Source organism: Rattus norvegicus, chromosome 5, assembly GCF_021556685.1.
Source record: "Rattus norvegicus strain SHRSP/BbbUtx chromosome 5, alternate assembly SHRSP_T2T, whole genome shotgun sequence".
NCBI classification, from domain to species: Eukaryota; Metazoa; Chordata; class Mammalia; order Rodentia; family Muridae; genus Rattus; species Rattus norvegicus.
Genome location: NC_141538.1, coordinates 150534589 through 150559691, shown reverse-complemented (window position 1 = coordinate 150559691; position 25103 = coordinate 150534589). Strand labels below are relative to the sequence as shown.

The following is a 25103-nucleotide window of genomic DNA, read 5'->3' as shown; positions in this document are numbered from 1 at the left end:
CTTCTTACTTTTTACTTTGGAATGCTGTGCAGTGAGCTCAGGCCTCATGTGTGTTAATTACTCTGCCACTAAGCCATAGCCCTGACCTGTGGGTTTACTTTGTTTTGTTTTATTCCAGAAGATTGAAACAACTTAAAAGTGATCCCAAAATACTGCTAATGACGTCCAATAAAAAGAAGGTGAACAGTAGTGTTAAGTGTAGCCAGAGGCGAAACAGTCTGCTTATGAATTGCTATGCACAAAAATCACAGGGCTGGGGTATAGCAGCTCAGTAGAGCGCTTGCCTGGTACGCACTGAGCCCTGTTCAGTCCCCAGCAGCAAACCAGCAAGACAAAGTGTCCCCAATGCTTCTGAAGCCAAGGCAGAAGAGTCAGAAGTTCAAGGTCATCTTGAGTAACATAGCAAATTCAAAATCATCCAGCATAGCCTGGGGTGCATGGTATTCTCTCTCACTCTCAATCTCTGAATTGCAGAGAGAGGAGTTATGTCCAGGCCTTGCCTGCCTAGCCTCTACCCACCCTATCTGGAAAATGAGATTGTACAGGTCAGGTTATTTCTTTAAGGTCAAAACAAATACTATTTTTGCATATGTTTGAGGACAAGGACTTAGAGCCCACTCAGTCTACCTTATAAGGATTTACTCGATATGGATCACGGCTAACTGACCCTCAGGCTGATGTCACCAGAGCAGCTGGTGCTGCCTGTCCTTACAGGCAGGCTGCCCAGTTTCAGCCCAGGGCACCTCAGCAATGACTCACTTGCTGCTTGGCACTTGGCACACTACCCTTTACTAAGTGTGACAAGAAACCAGGAGTCGTGGGGCTGGGGATTTAGCTCAGTGGTAGAGCGCTTACCTAGGAAGCGCAAGGCCCTGGGTTCGGTCCCCAGCTCCGAAAAAAAGAACCAAAAAAAAAAAAAAGAAACCAGGAGTCAGAACTTTTTGTTGGCTGTTTTTCTGATCCCAGATTCCTGTGGCCCAAATTAGTAGTTGTTACTGCAGTTGTTACTGCAGCCTTGGAGTTAAAATGTCTCCAGAAGTTTGTTCTGAAGGTGCACGCTGCCCAGGATTTACTGAACAGTGGATGAAGTTTGGTTCTTTGTGGAGAGAGACTGAGGTCTGGAAAACCATGTCAGAAAGGAGAGGGCAGAGGCAACAAGATGGCTCAGTGGGTAAAAGCAATTCCCACCAAGCCTAAGGGACAGCTAGAGCACAGAAATGGGCAGAGAGATAGGAGAGAAGCACCCCCACAAGGCATTTCCTCAGACCTCCACACCTTGTGGCAGGAGCATTCCCACATATACATCATACACACATTCAGTAATAACAGAGTCTAGTGAGTACCAAATGAACTAGGGGTCATATAAAAGATGGGAACATACAGAAACAAACAAAAAAGAAAACCAGCTCAGAAGCCACTACTGCTGTTAAGTAGATTTTAAAATGTGAAAATGAAGTCAAAACTATTAACTTACACTTTGCCTCTTTGTATTTTCTTTTGAAGATTTACCTATTTACATTGTTGCTGTCTCAGACACACCAGAAGAGGGCATCAGATCATTACAGATGGTTGTGAGCCACCATGTGGTTGCGGGGAATTGAACTCAGGACCTCTGGAAGAGCAGTCGGATGCTCTTAACCGCTGAGCCATCTCTCCAGCCCCACAATGTTACTTTTCTACTCAGAAAATGGAGTGTTAGAAGACGAAAGCAGCCTGAGGGCCATCTTCCTCTTCATACTGAGTCTGGGACAGCCAGGGCTATACAGAGAACCCCATACTGAAAAACAAAAACCAAGTTATAAAAAATTGTTTGCGGGGCTGGGGATTTAGCTCAGTGGTAGAGCGCTTGCCTAGGAAGCGCAAGGCCCTGGGTTCCGTCCCCAGCTCCGGAAAAAAAGAACCCCCCCCCAAAAAAAAAATTTGTTTGCTTGGCAGTGGTGGTGCACACCTGTGAAGAACTCAGCACACATCTCGATATATCAAGAGGACCGTGGCCAGTGTTTCTAATCAGGCTAGCCTCGATTTAATGACACCATTAATTTATTTGCCTGACACAGATCCTTACTGCATTATTGCTTGTGCATGTATGATGGTGGAGCGCTTTGTACTCGTTACAGCATTTCGTGGTTTTTGTGTGCAGCCCTGCGGTTCAGGTACCTGCCCACCCAGTGATAAATATCTTAAGCATCACCATATTTTATTGTCAACATCTATATTAGTTTTATATGTCTGTATGGAAAGTGCACAAAACCGCTTTTTAAACGGGTGTGGATAAGAACCTCAAATCTTAGGCTGGTGTCTTCCCGTTGAGAATGCATGATTGTTGTTGTTTTGCTTCGTGTGTGTGTGTGTGCTTTGATGTACTTACTCCTATTTGTGCACCATGTGTCTGGGGATCCACTGAAACTGGAGTTAACAGACAGCTCAGTAGGGAGCGACGCGCTGTGAGCTCCCCTATAAGTACTGTGGGAGAGCAACCAGGAATCTTAACCACTAAGCTATCTCTCCAGTCCCCTCCATGGGAAGTTCTTAACTGTAGCCAATTCTTCGAGAGGCACCTCTGTTCTGTATCAAATGTGCCTTCCACATACAAAGTAGATTCAAGCTCTGGAATCTAGAAAGCGTTTCCTAGCTTTTTTTTTTTTTTCATTTTGCCTATACCAGTGTATCCAGGCAGAGAGGACAAACCTCACGAGCTCATCAATTCTACGCCATCAAGACCCAAAACTTTAATAGCGCAAAAGTCTCCGATCGCAGTTGAGGTGAAACTCGACCTGAAGTAGATCCCATCAGCCTTAGCGCATTTCCAATGGCTCTAAGTGCGCGTGACCTGCGCAGGCGCAGTCGGCAACAGCTGACTTCCGGAAGTTGCTTAAGGTATAAATACGGCTGCGTCGGCGAGATTCTGTCTCTTTACCGGTTTCTCTCTGGGCCTGTACTCTGTAGGTGAGTACCATATGCTGATCTCAGCTGCTGTGGGTTTTCCCTCGTGGTTCGGCACCCAGGGTTTGAGAGGAAGAGTCGCGGCTGTGCGGACTCCGCGTGGGAAGCCGGGTTCATTTGCCCAGCATGGCGTGTGGACACGTGCTTCTCGGCCTAATAACCGGCCTTCTTTCGCGGATCTCAAAGCCAGTTGGATTATTGCCTGGGAAACTAACGATGTCTACGCACTTTACTTTAAGGTTGATTCTACTTAAGAAAACAGGCTCTTTTGTTCCTGTGGTGTGATTTGGGCAGTTAGCCGCCTTCGAGCGCTCGATTTTAACTTAAAAGTCGTTGAGCCTTTTTCCCCGAATTTTATTTCTCTCCAACGTGTGGTAGCCAGATTCTGCAGTTTTCTTGTTCATTCATCTGCCATTATTCAGAGAGCCGTTCACGTAGATGTCTGAACAGTTTGGGTGGACGTGTTGTGTTCTGTTTGCATGGGGTGCCTGAGACCGATAGTTGCAGCACTCAGAAGCCAGGCGTTGTTTCGAGCTGGAGATCTGACAAGGACTATGGGACATTTTGTCAAAAGAAATGTCTTTCCCGTGACTATCCAACGTGGATACCCCGGGAGGTCACTCTCCCCGGGCTCTGTCCTAGTGGCGTACGGGAGCATAGGGTACCGCCCGATGATGTACAGTCCCTTTCCACAACGTTGGAGATGAAGCTGGGCTTCGAGTCTGCGCCTGCATATTCCTACGACTTCTCAGAGTCCTGTGGACCGTGACTGAGGAGACAAACCATGCAGGAAACAGTCTTAAATCGCAATCTGGGGGTGGGTCTGCGTACTTTAAGCGTTTAATTTACTGACGGAGTGTCTTCTATTGCAGAATTGATGAGTGATCCCAAAGAACTCATTGAGGTACGTTCTTTGTTCCGTGTGTCTAAGTTAATAGTGGTGGGACACTAATTGGGGTGTGTGTAGTCTGTATTGGTTGAGTTTGACTGATTTTTAGAGTACTAACCAGACATTCCAACGTGGATACCCCGGGAGGTCACTCTCCCCGGGCTCTGTCCTAGTGGCCTACGGGAGCATAGGGTACTGCCCGATGATGTACAGTCCCTTTCCACAACGTTGGAGATGGAGCTGGGCTTCGAGTCTGCGCCTGCATATTCCTACGACTTCTCAGAGTCCTGTGGACCGTGACTGAGGAGACAAACCATGCAGGAAACAAAAATTTAAAGGTGATAAGACTTTTGCTGTGCCGCCTTCGGGAATGTAATGTTTGTGGTATTTTTTTCCCCCCTCTTTCAGGAAAGAAGAGGATCTATCTGTACAGGTGCCTGTTGATTTACTTGATAAAAGACTTTGAGGCCTTTTAATTATATGCAGCTTGGTGAAATCTTGTCCATATTATGGCCTCATCCATTGGAAGCTGGACAAGCTTTTGTGCCTACTCAATTTTGTCTGGCAATTACATTTTCCATACAGGTTGTGTCTAGATTTGTGAAAATGAAGCATGGTTCTCCTTTTTGAGGTCCAGGAGGTTTCCCCAGGACCATGTTATATAAACTTTATATTTTTTGTTCCCATGTTCTCTGTAAGATTGTAGCCATGAGTTCAGATCCAGAATGGGTTATTCGATCCAGTTGTAATCTATGAGTCTTTGTGATATGCCTGACAAGTTTGAATTAAAGCTTTTTGAATGCCTTTTCTTGTGATTTAATGTGTGCATGCAGACGGCTACAGATGGGTTCAAGATAAACCGAGTGAATGTTTGATCCATCCAAGTACTGAAATTACATTCCTTCTGCTCTGGTGATAGTGTTGGGTGGGAAACTAGTCAAGTGAATTTGGGAGGTTAGTCCTAAGCAGTTCAACTTGGACAGTCCTAAAACTGGGTAGCCTTGTGATAGAAGGTGGACAGATCCTGAGGTCATAATGGGAAGTTGATGACTCCTTGCTGCCTGCCTCCACGGAGCAGTCAGGGCCCTCAATGATGGGGGCATTGAGGGGGCACCTCGAAGGTAGGCCTGAAGATGCTGGTATGTTTCCCTGTTCTTGGAAATAAATTGGGCCTGCAGTGGGGCAATACTTGCATCTGTGGCCCCCTCTGACAGAAAGGGTAGATGGAGCAGCATTCTCAATAGACACTAGCTAATGTTTATACTCCAGAGTGGAATCCGGTGACCTTGGGAGGTTCTGTGTGTAAGTCTGCCTTCAGCTATTTCACCTGCCCTTAAGTTTCTTGAGGACCCTGGGTAGGAATATGTACCTAGGCTTCAAGGTGCAAGAGGAATTTTTCTTGAGGTCAGAGACTAAATCTTGCATTCTGTGAGATGAGCTGCCTGGATTTAAAGTACAATTTCTGTTCCTATGCAAGCACCCTTGCTTCAGAATGGCCAACCTCCCAGTTTCAGAGGTTGTCCTCAATCACAGTTGTCTTGGTAACCTTCAAATGCCCAGCTACGTAGACATGCTTACAATTTAATGCTTAATAAGTATACAGGACTGGGGAGTGTAGCTTAATGCATGCCTTACTGTGCATGATACCCTAAATTAACAGGAAAGGTTAGTCCCAGGCAGAGGCCATCTAGGGCTACACAGTGAGTCTTGTCTCCTAAAAATGTTGGGGAATCTTACCAGTGGTGGCTGCTCTTCCGGGGGTCTTAGGTTCAGTTCTTGCCAACCACTTGGTGCCTCAGAACTATAATGGGATCTGATGGCCTCTTGTGGCATGTCCATACATGCACACAGAACAGCTAAGATCCCAGCCAGTGTATAATAGATGGTTCCCTGTGAGTCCTGACCTGGAAATCTGTAGATCAGGTTGACTTCAGGCTCCACCTGTCTGCTGTAATTACAGGTGTGCCACAAACAGGGTCTTATAAAGAGATTAATAATGGGGTTAGCGGGAAGCGCAAGGCCCTGGGTTCGGTCCCCAGCTCCGAAAAAAACAAAAAAAAAAATGGGGTTAGCGATGGTTCAGTGGTTAGTGCACCTGATACATAGCAGCACCCACCTAATACCCTGGGCTCCATGAACACAGGCATGTAAATGCAGAGAGAGCATGTATGCACTTAGACACAAGTATTTAATAGCTTAATCCTGAATAGAAAATCCCGATCCCCCATCTATGATTATTGATAACTTGCTGGACTCTCCCTTTTGTCTTTCAACACAATGTTTCTGTAGCCTTAGCTATTCTGGAATTCCTTCTGTAGAGTGGGCCGGCCTCCAGCTCATAGATTTTCCCTCCTCTCCCTCCCTAAGTCTGGGATTAAAGTCTTAACCCGCCTCCTTAATTTTTTTCAAGATTTATTTTTTTTCTTTTTTTTTTTTTTTTTTTGGTTCTTTTTTTCGGAGCTGGGGACCGAACCCAGGGCCTTGCGCTTCCTAGGTAAGCGCTCTACCACTGAGCTAAATCCCCAGCCCAAGATTTATTTTTTTTAAAAGTTTTCAAGTATATAATTTGTGCATCAGTGTTTTGCGTGCACATGTAACTATGAAAGTGTCCGCTTCCCTATCTAGAGCCTTATACTTCTGAGCTGCCATGTGGGTGGTGCTGGAAATTGAACCTGGGTCCTCTGGGAGAGAGCAATCAATGCTCTTAATGGCCAAAGCATGTCTCTAGCCCCTTACTAATGTGTCAATGTTGCCTGCCTGTGTTTTTGTGTACCGTGTGTATGGGAACCCCGAGAAATGGACTTAGATGGTTATGAGCCACCATGTGGATGCTGGCACTCCAACCAAGTTTCTCTGGAAGAGCAACAATATTATTTTTATCTATTGCTGGGGTGAGGTATTTGGGTGGGGGGGGGCGGGGTTTCTCTATGTAACCTTAGCTGTCCTGGAACTCTGCTGAGTGCTCAGACTAAAGGCACGTGCCACTCCTTCAGAACAACAATTTTAACCTTGTTTTCTACCTCAGGTTTTGTGGGGGAAAAAAAAAATATATATATATATATATATATATATATAGCACATGGGGAGATTTTATCTAAATGGCCTGAGAAATGGCTCGATGGGTGAGGGTTATACCGCTCTTCAGAGAACGGGAGTTTGAGTCTCAGCATCCACATTTAGCAGCTCCAGAGGCTCCAGCACCTTCTGCAGTCTGCATGTTTGTGCATTCCCAATGCACAAACCCACACATGAAGTTAAAAATAGATGGCTTTGAAGCTGGAGAGATGGCCCATTAAGAGCACTGGCTGCTTTTCCAGAAGCCCGGACTGAGTAGAGTTCCCCAAGTGGTTGTGACTCACAGGTTGAGAACCAGTGATTTAAGCACAGGGACTGTTAGCAATGTGCTCAGGGAAAGGGTACATACATGGGCTTCTCCAAGCAATGTGTAACTGTCTATACACACACACACACACACACACACACACACACGTGGGCTTCTCCAAGCAGTGTGTAACTGTCTTTACACACACACACACACACACACACACACACACACACACACGGGCTTCTCCAAGCAGTGTGTAACTGTCTTTACACACACAGAGCAAGTCTTCAGAAAGTGACTGAGAAATGGAATGACCTTGGGGTGTCCTGGGTAAGATTCTGACAGATTGTACCCTAGAGGTGTGGAGACTTCAGTTTATTGTAAACAGAACTGTCTTTTTGTGAGAAACCCAGAAAATGCACCTCTGGGAAGGCAGTGGGGCCATAACCAAGTTCATGTATGTGCAGGCTTTAAGCATGATTTACTGCTTATGCGTACACTGTAGCTGTCCTCAGACACACCAGAAGAGGGCATCAGATCCCATTACAGATGGTTGTGAGCCACCATGTGGTTGCTGGGAATTGAACTCAGGACCTCTGGAAGAGCAGTCAGTGCTCTTAACCGCTGAGCCATCTCTCCAGCCCTGTTTAAGTCTTATTTGATCATATTTCTAGCAACCTTCCACCAAATGTTAACTGCACCAGAATTCTTTCATCCTAGCTGGCAAGGGATTCCAGCAGGCTCTGGAATGAAGGACTTCTCCTTCATGTTTGCAGTCTCCCTCCTGACTTACTATTAGGGGTACATGGTAGTCACAAGTAACTGTAATGAGATCTGATGCCCTCTTCTGGTCTTCAGGCATACATGTAGTTCGAACATTCATAGATACAACATGTAAGTGGATTTTAAAAGTGAGTGGGTTTGAGGGGCAGAGGCTTGGTGCCACACCCCTGCACTTCTAGCACTGGGAAGCTGAAGCAGTTAGGATTTGGAGATTGAAAATGGCCTGGGCTTTCTTCAAAGACAGGCTTTCCTGAAGCAATTTTTTTTTTTATTCTTTTTTTCGGAGCTGGGGACCGAACCCAGGGCCTTGCGCTTGCTAGGCAAGTGCTCTGCCACTGAGCTAAATCTCCAAGCAAATTCTTTAAAAAAAAAAAAAAATGTTTTTCTAAGGGAAGATAAATGATGGTCATTTTTCTGTAATTACATTAAGCCATGTGAGTGAATAAGATCTTGGAGAAAGACATTGGAGTTTCCAGGGTGAAGCTTGGAGAAACTTCACCGTCTACCATCCAGGAGAGGTCATGATGGAGGCAGAAGTAAACCTGAAAAGGTAAGACAAAATCGGGGGGTTGCTTAGGACCAGGCTCTACACAGTACGGGAAACGCAGCTGGAAGCAGTCACCCGGAGGAGATGGCTCAGTCGGTGAAACTGTCTGCCACCAAGCCTGAAGACTTGACTTGGCTCTCTGGGACCACATTGTAGGAAGACAGAACTTACTCCTGAGAGTTGCCCTCTGACTTCCACAAGCATGAACATGCACACACGAATGAAAATATAACGTGTGTTGTCAGGGGAGTGTAAAATGGTAGGTGACAGCTGTGTGTGGTGAGGGGCCCCTCCCCCAAGCTGTGAACCCCACTCTTGCTGGCACGTGGACCAAGGTGCCAGCCCTTTTCAGGTGCCAGTCTTGCTCTTTAGTAACTGGGCACGATGGGGCACGCCTTTGTTCCCATCTCTAGGAAGCCAGAGGCAGGAGGGTCTCACAGTGAGACCCTGTCTCAAAAATAAGGGTAAAGGAAAGAGTTTAGGGGGCTGGAGAGATGGCTCAGTGGTTAAGAGCACTGACTGCTCTTCCAGAGGTCCTGAGTTCAATTCCCAGCAACCACATGGTGGCTCACAACCATCTGTAATGGGATCTGGTGTGTCTGAAGACAGCTACAGTGTACTTGTATACATTAAATAAATAAATAAATAAATCTTTTTAAAAAAAAAGAAAAGAAAAAAGTTCAAAATGCTAAAAATGTCGGTTTTAATTGCAAAACATGGAAAATACCCTTTGTACAGATTACTGCGCTCTGAACCTAGTTAAATGTTTTTTCCTCAGGGACACTTTAAATCTTATAGGGCTGCTTGTGTGACGATATTAGTGAGAGGACTTCTTTCTCTTTTTTTTTAAATTTGTTTTATAGTATAGGAGTGCTCTGTCTGCGTTTATACCTTCATGCCAGCAGAGAGCAACAGATTTATTTATAAATGGTTGTGAGCCACTGGTGGCTGGGAATTTAAATCAGGACCTCTGCAAGAGCAGCCAAGTGTTCTTAACCACTAAGCCATCTCTCCAGCCCTAAGCCATTTCTCAGAGCGTTCTGTTTCCGGTGTCAGCTCCACTCCCACTCCAACAGTTCCCAGCTCGGAGTCATCTTTTTCCTTCCCAGCCTTGCCTTATCCTCTCCTTCCTTCTCTTTACTGTCTTGTAGGTGAGCCTTGCACCTCACATTTAGGCAAAGCACTGAGCTACATCCAGTGCTCCTCTCCCCAATTTTCTTTCTTTCTTTCCGATAGAATCTGGCGATGTATCCTTCCTAATCTCTTGTCTCAGCTTCTAGAACGATGGGGTGATTATAGGCAGTGCCACCGACCCAGGCATTACCTTCTCCTCTTCCCATTTGCTCATTGCCTCTTCATTCTTGGTTACACTCTACCCAAAGACCATTCTTAACGTTCCGAGCATTTTATCCTGTGACCAGAACCTTCCCATAGTAACACACTGTCTCCATAGGCACACTAGTCCTTTGCCCTCTACTTTCACGTCTTACTCTCTGTCTTTGCAAATGTCACCCCTCTGGGACTGGAGAGATGGCTCAGAGGTTAAGGGTGCTCTTTTGGTTTTTTTGTTTTTGGTTTTTTTTTGTTTGTTTTTTTTCGGAGCTGAGGACCGAACCCAGGGCCTTGCGCTTGCTAGGCAAGCGCTCTACCACCGACCTACATCCCCAACCCCCCACTGAGCTAAATGCCCAACCCCAAGGGTGCTCTTAACCTCTTACAGAAGATGGGCATTCCATTCCAGGGCCTACGTGGCCGATCGCATCCATCTCTAACCCCAGTTCTGGTGCAACCAATGTTCTCTTTCTGGCCTTTGCAAGCACCATATACGTACATGGTGCACAGACATACCTGCCTGAAAAATACATGTGATAAATAAGGAAATGTTATTCATCTTGAATGCCTTTTCCACTTAGACTTAATTAGCCGTTCCTGAGCCCTACCTAGACTGAGTCAGATGACTTTGTATAGGCTGGGGTGTTTTTAGCCTTCTGCATAGATACTTTGAGAATAAGAACCATCATCCTAAAAAAAAAAAAAAAAAAAAAAAAAAAAAAAAAAAAAAAAGAACCAAAAGAACCATCATCCTGTTTTGTTCCGTACTGATCTCACGCATCACATTTTCTTCTTTTTTTTTTTTTCCCGGAGCTGGGGACCGAACCCAGGGCCTTGCGCTTGCTAGGCAAGTGCTCTACCACTGAGCTAAATCCCCAACCCCCAACACATCACATTTTCCTAAACAAATTAGGACTCTAGTAGTTTCTCCACCAGTTGGTTATCTGTCCACTTAATTCCACTTGGGGGTCTCCCAAATACAGAAAACGGAGTACAAACTAGGAGCAGCCGCTCGCACTTCCCTCAGTGGCCGCCAGGGGCCGCTCGGCTCTATGTTTTCCCTTCAGGCCAGGGTCGCGGCCGGAGGCCTGTAGAGCGCATGCTCGGGGCAGTTCGCGGCCGGCCGCCGAGCGCCGGAGTTGCTTGTGGCTGCCCTGCACCGAGGTAGGTCGCGCTCGGGTTCGTGGGGAGCCCTGGGGACGGGAAACCGGGAGGCGTGCGGGGTCGTGGTGGGCCGAGATCGCAGCCCATATGGCGTGCTGCACGTGAAGCTGGCGGCGCTCCGGGCGCGCGAGCTCCGGCCCGCGTGGGCCCCGCCTCGCCCGCACTCGGGCCCCTTAGCCGCCGCGCTCCGGGCGCGCGCTCCGCTACGCGGCGGGAGATTCAAACGGCTGGTGCGCGGGGGCCGGGCGCGCGCGGCCGCGGTGAGCTCGGGGAGCCGCCGGTGGGGAGGGAGCGGCAGCGTTCGCAGACCATCGCCTGCCCTTAACCCCCATCAACCCGGTGTCACCCGGTCGTTGGCTGCCTGATGTTTCCGTGCCTCTGGGGAACAATGGTGACAAAGGCGGGCCTCCGTGCCCTTTGCGGGGCGCAGGGGCTCCCTGGCGAGACTTCCATGGGTCCACAGTTAGGGTCTTCTGAGATCAGCAAAGTATGTCCGTGGAACTTGGGCGTCGCTGCTGCCAAGTCTTTGGTTCTTCAGAAATTAAGTCCTCCGACCACGTGTGCCGAGGCACAAGCTGAGGGTATGAAACAGACCGGGAACTCCGAAGCGGAAGCCGGAACCGGGCTGTGGAGGGTTGGGGATAGCGTTCCAGGTGAGGCTTTAATTTGTTTTGGGTAACAGGGTCAGGGTCCTCCAGACACGGGGTGCAGCACATGTAACCACTAGAAGTGTTCGAGGTCATAGACATTGGTGCTTGTGGGGAGGGTGTGGAGGATACAAAAGGCTGCTTCCCCCAAGAAGAGCATCCGAATCCGAATGGCGCTCAGAAAAGATGTTAGAAGGGATCCACCAGGTTCTGGTTGCAGACAACCGAGAGCCGGAGTCTGGATCGGGCAGGTCCCCCTAGAGTCTCTTAAACCTTAGTCTCCTTGCCTATCAAAGGAAGTAATGTGTCCTGTAACCTGTGCTAAGCTGGTGGCTCTAACATCTGCTAGAAGCTATTGCTCCTCTCCCTAGGGAAAAAACAAAAAACAAAAAAAAACAACAAATAACCCCAGGCAGTACCACATCCTTCCTGGTGTGAAGTGTGCATGCGCAGCGGCAGCAGCCTGCACAGACCTTCCCTTCTCCCCGGGTAGCCTTTCCCACAAAGATATTCTTCAGCCATGCCCTAAGTCTAGCAGAAAAGTTCTGGGTGGGGCAGCACCACCTCTGGGCCTTGCCAAGTGCTCCAGAAATGGGAGTAACTGGATAATACCGGCTCCTAGTAGGTTTCTAACCTAGTGTACTTACACATGTGACTTAGCAGGTAAGGAGACAGACTTCAGGCAGCTCCAGCCCTGGTGGGGGCGTGTCCTCTGGGGTGTCATCTCCCCCGTGATTGGTCTGCACATCTATTTCTGACATGGGGACGGGTCTGAGCTCTTAAGAGGGTCATGCACTGTAGATGCATTTATAGAAGTTGACTCACCCTTCTCCCAGTTTTTAAATCCCTAGAAGATGAGCCTCAGGGAGTGGACGTGGGGGGCATAAATACAGTGACAGAAGACTTTTTAGGGTTGTTTTTATACATGTATGTATGTATATACTTTGCATGTATGTCAGGGTACCACATGCACTGGCCCAAGGAGGTCAGAAGAGAGCATTGGATCTCCTGGGACTGAAGTTACAGATGATTGTGAGCAAACCATGGGTGCTGGGAACCAAAGCTGGATTCTCTCGAAGAGCAGCCAGCACTGAGCCATGACTCATTTATTCCTTGAAGCAGGAGACGTCTCACTATGCAATCTTTTGTTGGCTGGCCTTGAATTGTGGCAGTCACAAATCCTGCTTCTGCCCACCGTGGACCCACCTTTTAGAAGGTCCTGCCCTTCCCCTGCCTTGCTTCTGGGCAACTAGAGTTGCCCAGGCACAGATGAAGAATGTGTGGCTCAAAGACAAGTGAGGTGTCTTATAATCTCTCCCCTCAGAGGGGGACTCTTGGATCCGGCAACAATTCCCCCTCTAGGGAAGTCCTAGCTGCCATCTTCCCCCTCCCTTGACTTTTGCTTTCTGCTCCTTGAATTTGGCTAAAGCTGTCAGGAATCCTAAGGGACTTGGCTCAGGCCATCTTAAATTCCAGCCTGAGTTATAGTGTGCCTTTAGGTGACACTTTTGGGTAGCAGTGGTGAGACAGGGACTTGTTTGTGGCCTGGGTCAGTCTTGGTCAGCTTCCTACACTCATCCTTTTTGAGTGTCAGGTTCCTCGACCGTGAATAGGAGGGGCTGTGTCTTCAGTTTTCTGGACTGGGCTGAGTTTTTCGTGTGTGGCGTACCTGTGTTGTTCATCTGAACATGAATGAGGGCCTGCATGTGCATGTGGTGTGCAGAGGTTTGGCAACATCTGTCTTCATTGATTGTGCTCTGCCTTTTTGAGACAGGGCTTCTCACTGAGGCTGGAGCTCCGTGCACCATTAGGGTACCCTGCTAGCCAGTGAGCTTCAGGGATCTATGTCTCTGTGCCGCCTGCCCACACACTAGGATGTGTGCTGTGCTCGGCTTGTGAGTACTGGGGTTCGGAAGTCAGGTTCATACACCTGAGCGGCAATCCCTTTGCTGTGGCTTTCGAGACGGGCTCTCGTGTAGCCCAGGCTGTCCTTTGCTTGACTGTGTGGCTAAGAATGGCTTGTACCTCACAGACTTTTGTAATAAGCTTACTTTCTTCCTAGATCATAAGCTCCTGAGTTCAGGAAGCAGGGTTGCCTCCTCTGTCTTTGCCGTGCATCTCGGCACAACCCCAGGCACTTCATAATATTTGTGAGATTGGTGCACACGTCACCGAGTGCCTTCTCTGCTAGGGGCGTGCAGTGTGGCCCAGGCTTCTGTCCACCCTGAGAGGTCTTTGTCATTTCCTGTTAGAGTCCTGGAAGGTGGATTGAGCTCCCAGTGATTCCCAAAGAGCAACCATGTTCAGTGCGGGCAGAGGGGTCTCAGAGCAGCACAGGGGCGGGGCTTCCATTGCAGGAGGAGTGGAAGCTGTTCAAAGATCAGAATGGCTGCCTCATGACAGAACCGGGCCAGCCACAACCCACACAGGCTCTGCAGGATCCTGGGCCTATTTCAGATGCTTTGGTCGCCTCCCTCTGAGTCAGAAGTCCATACAGGCTGAGGTGACAACTGGGAAGCCTGAGGCATTTGGACCTCATGGGAGGCAGCTGGTGGTGCTGACCTGATCCCCAGGGGACACTGAGAAGGACCAGTGAGTTTGCTTAGATCCCAATAGGTTTGTGTCTCTTCAGTTAGGGAAGACCCTAAACACCACCCTACCACCAACATTGATTTCTTGAGCAAGCATTTACTGTGGGACGGACCATTTTCATTGAGTTCTTTTTGTTTTTGAGTCTAGGCCTCTCTTAACCTTTCCTGCCCTGGAACTCACTGTGTAGACTAGGCTGGCTAGTCTTCGGAGGTTAAAGGTGCGTGTCACCACTCCCGGCTTTACTTTATTTCTTTATTTTTATTTTGGTTTTGGTTTTCTGAGACAGGGTTTCTCTATGTAGCCCTGGCTGTCTTCGAACTCACTCTGTAGACCAGATCTGCCTGTCTCTCCCTCCTGAGTGCTGAGACTAAAGGTGGACCCCCAACCCGGCTTTATTTTTTTTCTTCCTCTTATGGGACGAAACGAAGAGCCTAGACAAGCTAGGCCAGTGCTCTGCCCAGGAGCCGCACCCTAGCACCTTGTGCCAGCTCATTTGACACTGCATGTCAGCTACTCGTGGAGGCTCCCTCCTGTAAATTCAGTTTAGGTGGCGCAGGCAGGAAGATGATGTGTTCAAGGCCACCTAATGCTGCAGCGAACCCTGTTTCAAAATAATAGTTCTTTTTTTTTTTTTTTATTTAAAGATTTATTCATTTATTATATATAAATACACTGTAGTTGTCTTCAGATACACCAGAAGAGGGCACCGGATCTCTTTACAGATGGTTGTGAGCCACCATGTGGTTGCTGGGAATTGAACTCATGACCTCTGGAAGAGCAGTCGGGTGCTCTTAACAGCTGAGCCATCTCTCCAGCCCAATAATAGTTCTTAATAAGCGAGGATGGATAGCAGTGGTATTCAGACTGCTTGTTTTGGGGTTGAGCATTTTGATTTTGTGTTGTATGGGATTTTTTTTGTTTGTTTGTTTTTGTTTTTGCTTTGTTTTGAGACAGGGTCTCCCTGTGTAGCCAAAGCTGGCCTGGAATTTATTATGCAGGCCAGAGATCCTCCTGTTTCTGCCTCCCACGTACGTGTCAGGATTAAAGACCTGCACTCTCTGTTTTTGTTGTTTGATACCTGCTGGCCTGGAACTCGGGGTGCTGCAGTGCTGGGGTCTTGAGTAGGCACCACCTGGCTCCTGTCTACTCTTCTTTGTCACGAGAGACATCTTTCTGTTCGACAGATTCATTTCTAGAAGCATCTTTTTTTTTTTTCTTTTTTTTTTTTTTTTTCGGAGCTGGGGACCGAACCCAGGGCCTTGCACTTGCTAGGCAAGCGCTCTACCACTGAGCTAAATCCCCAACCTAGAAGCATCATTTTTGATGGCTTCATATAGTTCTTTCACAGATATTCCCGTGTGGCCAGTTCACTAGTATTGACCTCTCCCCAAGTGCACCTTCCTAGTGCTGAGATCTCGGGAATCTGCCGCCAGGCTCTGTGGAGTGCTGGAAAGAGTTGGACTTGGCTCAGCACAGATTCTCGCCAGGCTGAGCTACATCCCAGCCCTTAGTCTACAACTGTTAAGCTCATTCTCCACACAGTGTAGCAGCCGAATAGTTGTGAGCTTGGTCATTCCTCACCTGTCACATGGCTCTGGGATAGATGTCGCGAGCTGTGGCTGCTGGGTGAGTCCTCTTACTCTTCAGGGTTTGATAAATATTCACAGACGATGTCTGTTATTCTGACATGGAGTATTTGACTGGGTCTTTTTTTCAGGACAGGAAGATGCCACCCAAGCGCATAGCTAAGAGAAGGTCACCCCCAGAAGATGCTATCCCCAAAAGCAAGAAGGTGAAAGGTAAGCTGGCTGTGATCCCTTCTTGGCTCTTGAGTATTCTCTCAGAACAGTGAGACAGCTGGGCCTACGCTCCTTCCTCCCTGGCTTGAAGCTATGGGGGCTTAGATGTCCAGGGACCCTGCTCAGCTGAGGTTCTCCTGCATCTCACCTAGCTCAGCTCTTTAGCGGTCAGACAGAAAAGAGGTCTAAGTCAGGGCACACCAGAGAGCCCTCGGAGCAATGCTGGTACCCCCCAACCAAGAACCTAGAACTTGGCCTCACACACATGCATGATTTTGCCTGTCTAAGGTACTTTGGTCCTCCCCCCAGTAATCAGAGAAGTCGTCGGCCTTAGGTCCCCTTGCTCTGAATTGACAGTTTGAAAGCCCGAGGCTCTTGGGCCTAATGGACTTTCAGGTCCTCCCTGCTACTTTGTCACTGTAACCATAGGCAGGTCACGTCTTCTGGCTGAGGCTAGGCCTCCCTTGATGGAGTGGAGACAAGAGCTCCATCAGCCTGTTGTTGAGATATCATCCCAGCTTCGTTTAGGGACCTGTCCTGTCGTTTTCCTCTCCTACAATCCCAGAGTGTGGTGAGGACAAGGGAAACTGTCCCCTAGCATGGGAGGGAGGAGTGTTGACGCACGCTCAGACAGTGTCTGTCTTTTGCAGACACTCGTAACCGCCGTCCTGCTCCTCGCTCCTGCCAAGGTGCCTGTGGGCCAAGCCCAACTGACCAGAAAACCCAACCAGATGGCTCCCTGCCCAGTGCAGCCTCTGTGCAGCCGCAATGGCCCTGGCAGCCAGGGCCACACCCTTGGGGAGGGGACCGGGATACCATTGACTGTGGAGGGCTGTGGCAGGCTTTCATTGGCTACCAAAAGGCCTTGCACTACCCACTGGTTGGCCCACACCTCTCTTCTTACTGTGCCTTCCCGTCCCTCTGAAGCTGTCAAGTATGCTGCCCTGCTGACTGAAGGGGCAGTTTGTTTTCCTCCCTTGTTCGGGAGTTGGAAATCACAGCCTGGGGTAGAGGGGATTTCAGATGGGAGCCGATATGCAAACTCTGGTAATTAGCTTTATGACCCGGGAAGGCTGTTGACCCTCTGGGAGGCTCTGTTCTATATCCTGTAAAATGGTGTCATCTGTCTTTGATATTTGTTTGAGATAGGATGGCCCTGACTATCCCATAACTCAGAGACTAGCCTGCCTCTTCCTCCAAGGCTGGAATTAAAGGCCTGGCAACAGGCTCTATGGGAGGTCCGCAGAGCTAGCTGTGCTGGTAGAGTAACCGGTTATAAAGGTGACAGTATGGGTCACGTCTGTGGAAACTGTCTCACTGTCCTGGTGCCCTGCACACCAAGATCCATTTCACTGGGTGGAGTGTCTCCTTGTTTCTCTTCCTCATGTTAATAACGTGCTTGGATTTTAACCCTCAAAAAAGCCCAATGAGACAGGTAGATACCCTTGTTATCCTGTTCACAAAGGGGGAAACTTAGGTTCACAAAGGTCTTACTCATGGCCTATTGGCAGAGCAAGGGCTTGAACCCCAGGCCGGCACAATCCCGGAGCCCATGATATGACCCCTGATGTCTGCCCTCATCTACACACTCAGGGGCTATTTTCTCCACCTTTTAGTCTCACACAGGTCCCACAACACAGAACCAGGCTTGGTGCTGACATTGGGCCAGGGCGACGTGGGCCAGCTGGGGCTGGGTGAGAGTGTGCTGGAGAGGAAGAAGCCGGCCTTGGTACCCCTTCTACAGGATGTTGTGCAGGCCGAGGCCGGGGGCATGCACACTGTGTGTCTGAGCCAAAGTGGCCAGGTAGGTCAGAGGGTTGGGACAGGTTGGATAGGGCCTGGGTGCAAGGGTATGAAACAGAACCTGGCTATAGAATCAGGGAGTGACCTAAAGAAGGAGGCCACCGGGCCAGACTTTGTATTAATGGGACATCCTGGGCACAGGTCTACTCCTTTGGCTGCAATGACGAGGGTGCCCTGGGAAGGGACACCTCAGTCGAGGGCTCCGAGATGGTCCCCGGGAAAGTGGAACTACAAGAGAAAGTGGTGCAAGTGTCAGCGGGAGACAGTCACACAGCAGCTCTCACTGAAGACGGCCGAGTCTTCCTCTGGGGCTCTTTCCGGGTAAGACTGGGGCTGGCAGGCAGAATTGACCCAGGATCCCCAAATGATCCACTTTCTTGTCCCCTTTGGCTTGCGTACTGGTAGGGATTAAAGGCCGCATACATGGATAAGGGTCCAGATAATAATCCCTGCTGTCTTCATATGGGCCTGCCCACTCCACAGCCTATTTGCTTGAGTGCGATGACCTGTATGTCTTTGGGAAAGGGTGGGTCAAGGTTGCCTCTGGGCTGAGTTGGCCCTGGAAGCTGCTGTGTCCCATCTGTTGCGTCATTCTCTTTTGCATCCCCTTTCTGGAGTCTTTGAGAGAAAGATATGTGGGTTTGGTTTCTTACACCCACACAGCAACTGACAGTTGTTTATAACTCAGGGTCCAGGGAGCCAATGCCTTGTGGCCTCTTTGGGTGCTGGGCACATATGTGGTGTAAAGACCTGCATACTTGTAAAACACCCATAAACGTTAAAAGTCAATTAAAGAACAAAGCAGAATCTCATGGTTATTTCCTTATTAAGGCTATTATAAAAGCAATTACTCATTCATTCATTATTTTTTGAGGCAGGGTCTCTCTATGTAGGGTTTTTTTTTTTTTTTTTTTTTTTCGGAGCTGGGGACTGAACCCAGGGCCTTGCGCTTCCTAGGCAAGCGCTCTACCACTGAGCTAAATCCCCAACCCCTCTCTATGTAGTTCTATCTGTTCTAGAACTTGCCTTGTAGATCAGGATAGCCTTGAACTCACAAACATCCTCTTGCCTCTAGGATTGAAAGTATGTGCCACTGTGCCCAGGCCCTCAGTGACTTTCAGAGCTGGGTTCTCTTTGTGTATCCAGCTGGGTTGGAGGATAAGGCTCACAAAGATCTTAACTCATACCCATTAGTGCTGGGTTTAAAGGAGTCTGCCAGACCGTAGAGGCATCGTAAGAAATGTATGGGGATGTTTTCGATACAGAAATGTTCAGAATAACCTGGCTCTGGTGGCGCACGCCCTTAGTCCCAGCACTCAGGAGGCAGAGGCATGTGGATCTCTGAGTTCAAGAACAGCCAAGGCTACACAGGGTAATCCTGACTCATTTAAAAAACTGAAAGAAGGGAGGAAGGAAGGAAAGAAAGCGAGAGGAAGGAAAGAAATGCTCAAAATAATGTATTACAAGAAGGTGGCAGCAAGAACTTGCTGCTTCAACCATTTATTATAGCCAGGTCTGCTTCCCTCCACTTGCATCTGCCCCTCACTTCAACAGTTCCCAGACTCTAGATGTTTCCATTCTTCAGGATTTCTGTGTGTGCCAGGCCCCTGCTGCTGTCTCTGTCCATTATCTGCTGTCACTCACTGCCAAGCAACTGTCTTGGCGTTTCAGGGCAGCAGGACTGGCTGCTTGAGTCTCTGCCCTCTCTTTAGGACAATAATGGTGTGATCGGGTTGTTGGAGCCCATGAAGAAGAGCATGGTGCCTGTGCAGGTGCAGCTGGACACGCAGGTGGTAAAGGTAGCCTCGGGTGAGTGTTGGCACGCGGTGGGCAGGAGCTGGCAGAGTTCAGTCTTGGGCCTTACAGACAACCCTTCCTGCGCTCTCTCACATCAGGGAACGACCACTTGGTGATGCTCACAACTGATGGAGATCTCTACACCTTGGGCTGTGGGGAGCAAGGTCAGCTGGGCCGTGTGCCTGAGTTATTTGCCAACCGAGGTGGCCGTCAGGGCCTTGGTAAGTGGCTTTGGTACCTCCAGTGGGAGGATTTGGTAAGCCATCCCCTGGTGAAGGTGAAAGGCAAATAGGATTCCATGTTGGCTTATATCCAGTGTGCCTCCAGTGTTGGTTAAAAACTCAGGCCTTAAGCTGGCCATGGGGTTGTACACCCTTAAGCTCAGCACTCAGGAGGCAGAGAGAGGCACATCGAATCTCTTGAGTTCGAGGCCAGCCTGGTATACGTACTGAGTTCCAGAGCAGCTAGGAAATAATTTCGAGGGCATGGGACTCAGGGTTTGGGGGCTGATTCCCTTATCTCTGGCTTCCCCATGCCCTTACCTGCCCCTAATTGGTTACTTTGAAGAGAGAAATGTCTTCATCAGAAAAATGTCTGGCACATGGTAAGTTTCCTTAAGCTTCTCTTTTGAGACTTAAGTTTTTGAGCAGGGTGTTTCAACAGGAGGCCAATCAAGGGCGACCCTACGTCGCCTCCTTCAGACAATACCCTGCCTCTGTCACTGACCCTGGCTCCCTCTATACTTACAGAGCGACTCCTAGTCCCCAGGTGTGTGCTGCTGAAGTCCCGGGGAACGCGGGGCCGCGTGCGGTTCCAGGATGCCTTCTGTGGCGCCTATTTCACCTTCGCCATCTCCCGTGAGGGCCATGTGTATGGCTTTGGCCTCTCCAACTATCACCAGCTCGGTGAGTCTTTATCACGCCTAACTCAGTGCCCTTGAGTCCAGTCGCGGCGTTGGCGTTCATTCTTTGTTTTTGCTTTGTGGGATAACCCGACCCCGTGGAGTTTTGGTGTGGTGTAAGATCTCAGGATGGGTGGGGGTGGCCTTGCTGGGGATGGCAGTGAGAAAGGAAGCTTCTGGAACACCTTCACCCTTGACAACAGGAACTCCAGGCACTGGGTCTTGCTTCATTCCTCAAAACTTGACATCCTTCAAGAATTCCACCAAGTCCTGGGTGGGCTTCTCTGGTGGCCAGCATCATACAGTCTGCATGGATTCAGAAGGTAGGACTCCCCCAAGTCTTCTACATCTCAGAGACAGCAGTCCCTGAGACAGCCGCATCACTAGGATCGTGGTTTGGGCCAGACATAGATTTGCATCCATGAGGGTCGTCCTGGTGCTTCCGAGTATGGACACACGGGAGAGCGTGTAGAGGATCTTCTACCTCGCCTGGTGTGCATCCATCTTGCTTGGACTATTTCCTGCTGATACTCTTCTGTCTCCTTCGTTCACAGGAAAAGCATACAGCCTGGGCCGGGCTGAGTACGGGCGGCTGGGCCTTGGGGAGGGTGCTGAGGAGAAGAGCATACCCACCCTCATTTCCCGGCTACCGGTGGTCTCCTCAGTGGCCTGTGGGGCTTCAGTGGGGTACGCTGTGTCCAAGGATGGTAAGTGGGGCTCCTCAGACCTGGTTGGGTTTGGAAAGTGCGGGGGTCATGATACCTAGCAAATTCCTTGACAAGTTGTGTCTCCTGTCACATGGGGTCAGAGGCAGTGCTGGAGATGACGCAGCTTTGTCATTGACCCTCAGAAGCTCTGGCGTGGTTTTGCTTTTGTTTCTGAGACAGGTTCTCACCGTGTAGACCAGGCTGGCCTGGAACTCACAGAGGTCCACCTGACTCTGCCTCTGCCTTCTGAGCTCAGGGATCAAGGTCTGTTCCATCGTGCTGGGCTCAAGAATTTTTTTTTTTACTTTATATGTTGTTTTGTCTACATGTATGTCTATGTACTGTGTGTGTACTTGGTGCCACAGAGGCCAGAAGAGGGCATCAGATCCCTGGGACTGGAGTTAATGATGGTTGTGAGCTGTCATGTGGGCCCTGGCCTGTCTAGCAGAAGAGGGTATGGACAAGTAGCTGCCAAAGCTCAAGGAAGGTGCACAGCCAGGAAACCTTCAGATTTCAGGCTGCAGAAGTGCTGACCTGGGAGGCCTTCCTCATAAAGTGGGATTGGCACTGCACTGTAGCGGTTCGGTCCTCTGTGAAAACCAGGGGCTGGGCCAGGGGTTGGGCACACACTTTTAGCTCCAGTACTCAGGAGGCAGAGTTGGGCATATTTCTGTGAGTTTGAAGCCAGCCTTGTCTTCATAGTGAGTTCTGGGCCAGCCACGACTACATGGTGAGACCTTACAAAACAAAATGATAACTACCAAAGGGTAGCGTATCAAACTCAAGAGCATCCTGAACAGAGCAAAAGGTGGCTGGTCCAAGAGCAGGAATGTTGCTGTGCCCTTGTGCTGTGCCTGGGGGAAGGAGAATGCAAAGGAGGGCAGAATCTCCCTGGCTCTCCAGTCTCCCTTGAACTCTTGGACTGGGACCTTCCCAGACTGCTATTGGTCCAGGCCAAAGTTCACCACCACATCCCAGGCATCTCCTGGTGTGGAAAGGCAGGGCTGAGGACCACAAAGACAGCTGCCCATTTCTGTCCCTTGCAGGTCGTGTTTTTGCCTGGGGCATGGGCACCAACTACCAACTGGGCACCGGGCAGGAGGACGATGCCTGGAGCCCGGTGGAGATGACTGGCAAACAGCTGGAGAACCGTGAGGTGTTAACGGTGTCCAGTGGGGGCCAGCACACAGTCTTACTAGTTAAGGACAAGACCCAAAGCTGATGACATCTTTGTGGGCCTGGCTTCTGGCCCCAACCCAGCTTCACAGAACAGGAGCGGCCAGCTACAGATTCCAGAAGGCCCCTCCCCACCCCTGAGCAGAAATCATCTCCTGTCTTTCCCATCACCACAGCAGAATCCTTCTGTTTTGTCCTCTTTCTAGAATCATCCTGGTACTTGTGGGATACGGGGGGATGGGAGGAGGATCAGAAGATCTTAGCTTACCAGAGGCTTACTTTGTTAGACCTTTCTTCCCTTCGATACCCTGCCTCCTGTGGTCCTAGCTGGCACTGGCTCCTGTCCTGGGGTTTTGGTGCCCACACTGAAAAGTTGGGACTCCATGAAGCCCTGCTTCCCATGAGCCATTCTTTCTGTTCCTAACAGTTTACGAGGAGACAGATGGTTTGTATAGTCATCAGATCCAGTTGTCATGGACCCATGCCTGGAGAGCTGGACAAAGGCTTTCTGTGTGACCTAAGCCAAATACTTGGCTCTAAACAGGTGTCCATGGGCAAAAACAGTGACCCACTTGAAGAAAACCAACTGTCCTCCCAAAAGCACAAAGCACCCAGTGTCCCTTGGGTGTCACCTGTCCGTTCCCCATCAGTCAGCCTTTCTGCCATAGAGGACTGGATAGCCATGCTGGGCTCGGCTGGGCAGTCAAGGCAGGGTATTGGGGAAGGGGTAGGGGTGGAGGGTTCTAATGGTGCTGAGGGAGGAGTGAAGGGAAAGGTGTGGAGGGGCAGAGGCTGGTCCTAAGAAAAGTATAACAGTGGCTGAGAAAATAGTTTTGATTTTTTTTAATTGTATGATATTTTGGAGGGGAGAGTAAAATCTTGTAACATTTTGAATAAATTTAGAGTTTTATAAAGATGGGCTCTTTGTTTTTATGCCTGTCCCCTGGAGTTGTTTTGTTGTCTTTAAAAAGAGCACCTACCTGCCTGTGAGCCTGTCTATGTTAAGTTTATGGCTGATATAGCCATTCCAAAGTCTAGAGAAGACAAGAGGTGTTTAGGGCAGTTATGCATTAGCTGCATTTTCTTCTTGATCACTGCAGTTTCTTCATGATCATAATGCGTGAGAGACGGGATAACTTGCTTTGTTTGTTTTTTAAATGGGCTCTCAGTGTAGCCCAAGCTGACAACCTAGTCTTTCTGCCTCAGCCTCTTGAGTGCTGCTGAGATTACAGGCCTGGCTTTGGGATGGAATTTTTAAATTCTAAATCAGGGTTTTTGCTTTTGTCAGGATCTGTAACTGCCACACCTGATCCAAATTCCAGTTTTTAAACATAGCACATCACTGTAAGGTCTTACTGATTTGCTTGCATTTTCGACCGCTGGTGTATTTAGTACTTATCCGTGGGTATTGTGTGACGAGTGTCCTGGGGAAATGCTATACACGTGTCTATTCACCCCAGGTAGGGAGACCAGAACACATGAAATTATGGATAGCACCAAAATTGCACGTGGTGTACCAATGAGGTTTAACGGGATTACTTACTGGTAGGGGCAGAAGTGACATGACTTCCATCATCAAAGCCCACCCCAGCTCCTAAAAGCTTGGCACCTGGAGCTCAACTGTACAGCCTGCAGGCAGCTTAGGAGGTTGGAGTTCCCTTTAATTAAGAGCCTAGTTGCACTTGTAGAGGACCCAGGTTCAATTCCCAGCACCCAAATGGTGCTACACAACCATCTAACTCCAATCCCATGCGATCGATCCAAAGCATTCTATGTTGTTGTAAAAATATAAAAAAAAATACTGTTGTCTTTTATCCCCCACTAGGTCCGGCACCTCGGTGCCCCAAGATATCTGCTAGATATCTAACACATCCCAACTCCGCAGCGGCCCAGTGTCTCCTGCCGCCGCACAGTTTCCTATACTCAAATCGTCATATAAAAGAACACAGGGGGTTGGAGATTTAGCTCAGTGGTAGAGCGCTTGCCTAGGAAGCACAAGGCCCTGGGTTCGGTCCCCAGCTCCGAAAAAAAGAACCAAAAAAAAAAAAACAAAAACAAAAATTAGCACTTAGGAGGCAGAAGCAGGAGGATTGCCAAGAGTTTGCTGCCAGTCTAGATTATATAGCTTGTACCAGGGAGCAACCTAAGGAGACCTTAAGGCAAAAGAAAAAAAAAAGTGTGGGCTTAGAAACATGGCTCAACCGTTAAGAAGGAATGCTTTGAGAAGACTGGAGTTCATTTCAAAACAAAACAGGCAGAAGCAAGTAGATCTCTGACTAGAGACTTACAGGCCAACGCAGACGCTCCCCATCCCCAACTACAAACAAAAGTGACCGATGCTAGGACTTTGTATTATCAAGAACCGTCCTTTAGTCCCCTCCGCTTCAGGGCTTTAGGAAAATGAAGAATCCCTCGCAGGGATGCAGGACAAGAGGATCGCTGCACTGCCGCGGCTGCTGCACGGCCGCGGCTCCTCCACAGTCCCGCGGAAGCGTATCTACTCCGCGCTCCCAGAGAAGCTCCGTCACTGTCCCTCCGTGCTTATGCTTGAAATTCCCTCCAGAGAGCAAACCCTACCTCTCTAATTATAGAAGCATTCACGCGGTTTTATTAAAGAGCGGGGCAATCCGCCCCACAGACCGTGCCTTCAACGTCCTCGTCAGCAAGGCTTCCGGCGTCCGAGTCGAAGCCACGCCCC

At 49.1% G+C, this 25103-nt stretch overlaps 1 protein-coding gene, 2 long non-coding RNA genes and 2 other non-coding genes across 25 annotated transcripts; 4 read left to right on the top strand and 1 right to left on the bottom strand.

Moving 5' to 3' along the window:
* Positions 1 to 2909: 2909 nt before the first annotated feature.
* Positions 2910 to 4636, top strand: LOC148006080 (uncharacterized). 2 transcript variants are annotated; one of them, XR_015621179.1, is made up of 3 exons: positions 2910 to 2946; positions 3816 to 3847; positions 4241 to 4636. It is a non-coding gene; the product is annotated as an uncharacterized LOC148006080 (long non-coding RNA). The 2 variants fall into 2 exon arrangements; XR_015621178.1 differs by lacking the exon at positions 2910 to 2946 and having other exon boundaries at positions 3703 to 3847; positions 4241 to 4427.
* On the top strand, positions 3539 to 3742 carry LOC120103239 (small nucleolar RNA SNORA73 family). The gene has a single exon (XR_015621524.1). It is a non-coding gene; the product is annotated as a small nucleolar RNA SNORA73 family (small nucleolar RNA).
* On the top strand, positions 3959 to 4162 carry Snora73b (small nucleolar RNA, H/ACA box 73b). The gene has a single exon (XR_015621525.1). It is a non-coding gene; the product is annotated as a small nucleolar RNA SNORA73 family (small nucleolar RNA).
* Positions 4637 to 4864: 228 nt separating the features above from the next.
* On the top strand, positions 4865 to 23322 carry Rcc1 (regulator of chromosome condensation 1). Of its 20 annotated transcripts, none has more exons than XM_087551043.1 (13): positions 4909 to 4953; positions 8371 to 8490; positions 14370 to 14439; positions 15940 to 16021; positions 16672 to 16710; positions 17638 to 17825; positions 17966 to 18145; positions 19537 to 19633; positions 19720 to 19842; positions 20371 to 20526; positions 20726 to 20845; positions 21077 to 21229; positions 22276 to 23319. In XM_087551043.1, the coding sequence occupies exons 4-13, from the start codon at positions 15949 to 15951 to the stop codon at positions 22449 to 22451; spliced, it is 1305 nt and encodes a 434-aa protein (XP_087407169.1). In that variant the 5' UTR covers positions 4909 to 4953; positions 8371 to 8490; positions 14370 to 14439; positions 15940 to 15948; the 3' UTR covers positions 22452 to 23319.
* Positions 19281 to 25069, bottom strand: LOC148006079 (uncharacterized). The gene is made up of 2 exons (XR_015621180.1): positions 24983 to 25069; positions 19281 to 21249 (listed from the first exon to the last, which is right to left on the bottom strand). It is a non-coding gene; the product is annotated as an uncharacterized LOC148006079 (long non-coding RNA).
* Between the last annotated feature and the right edge of the window lie 34 nt (positions 25070 to 25103).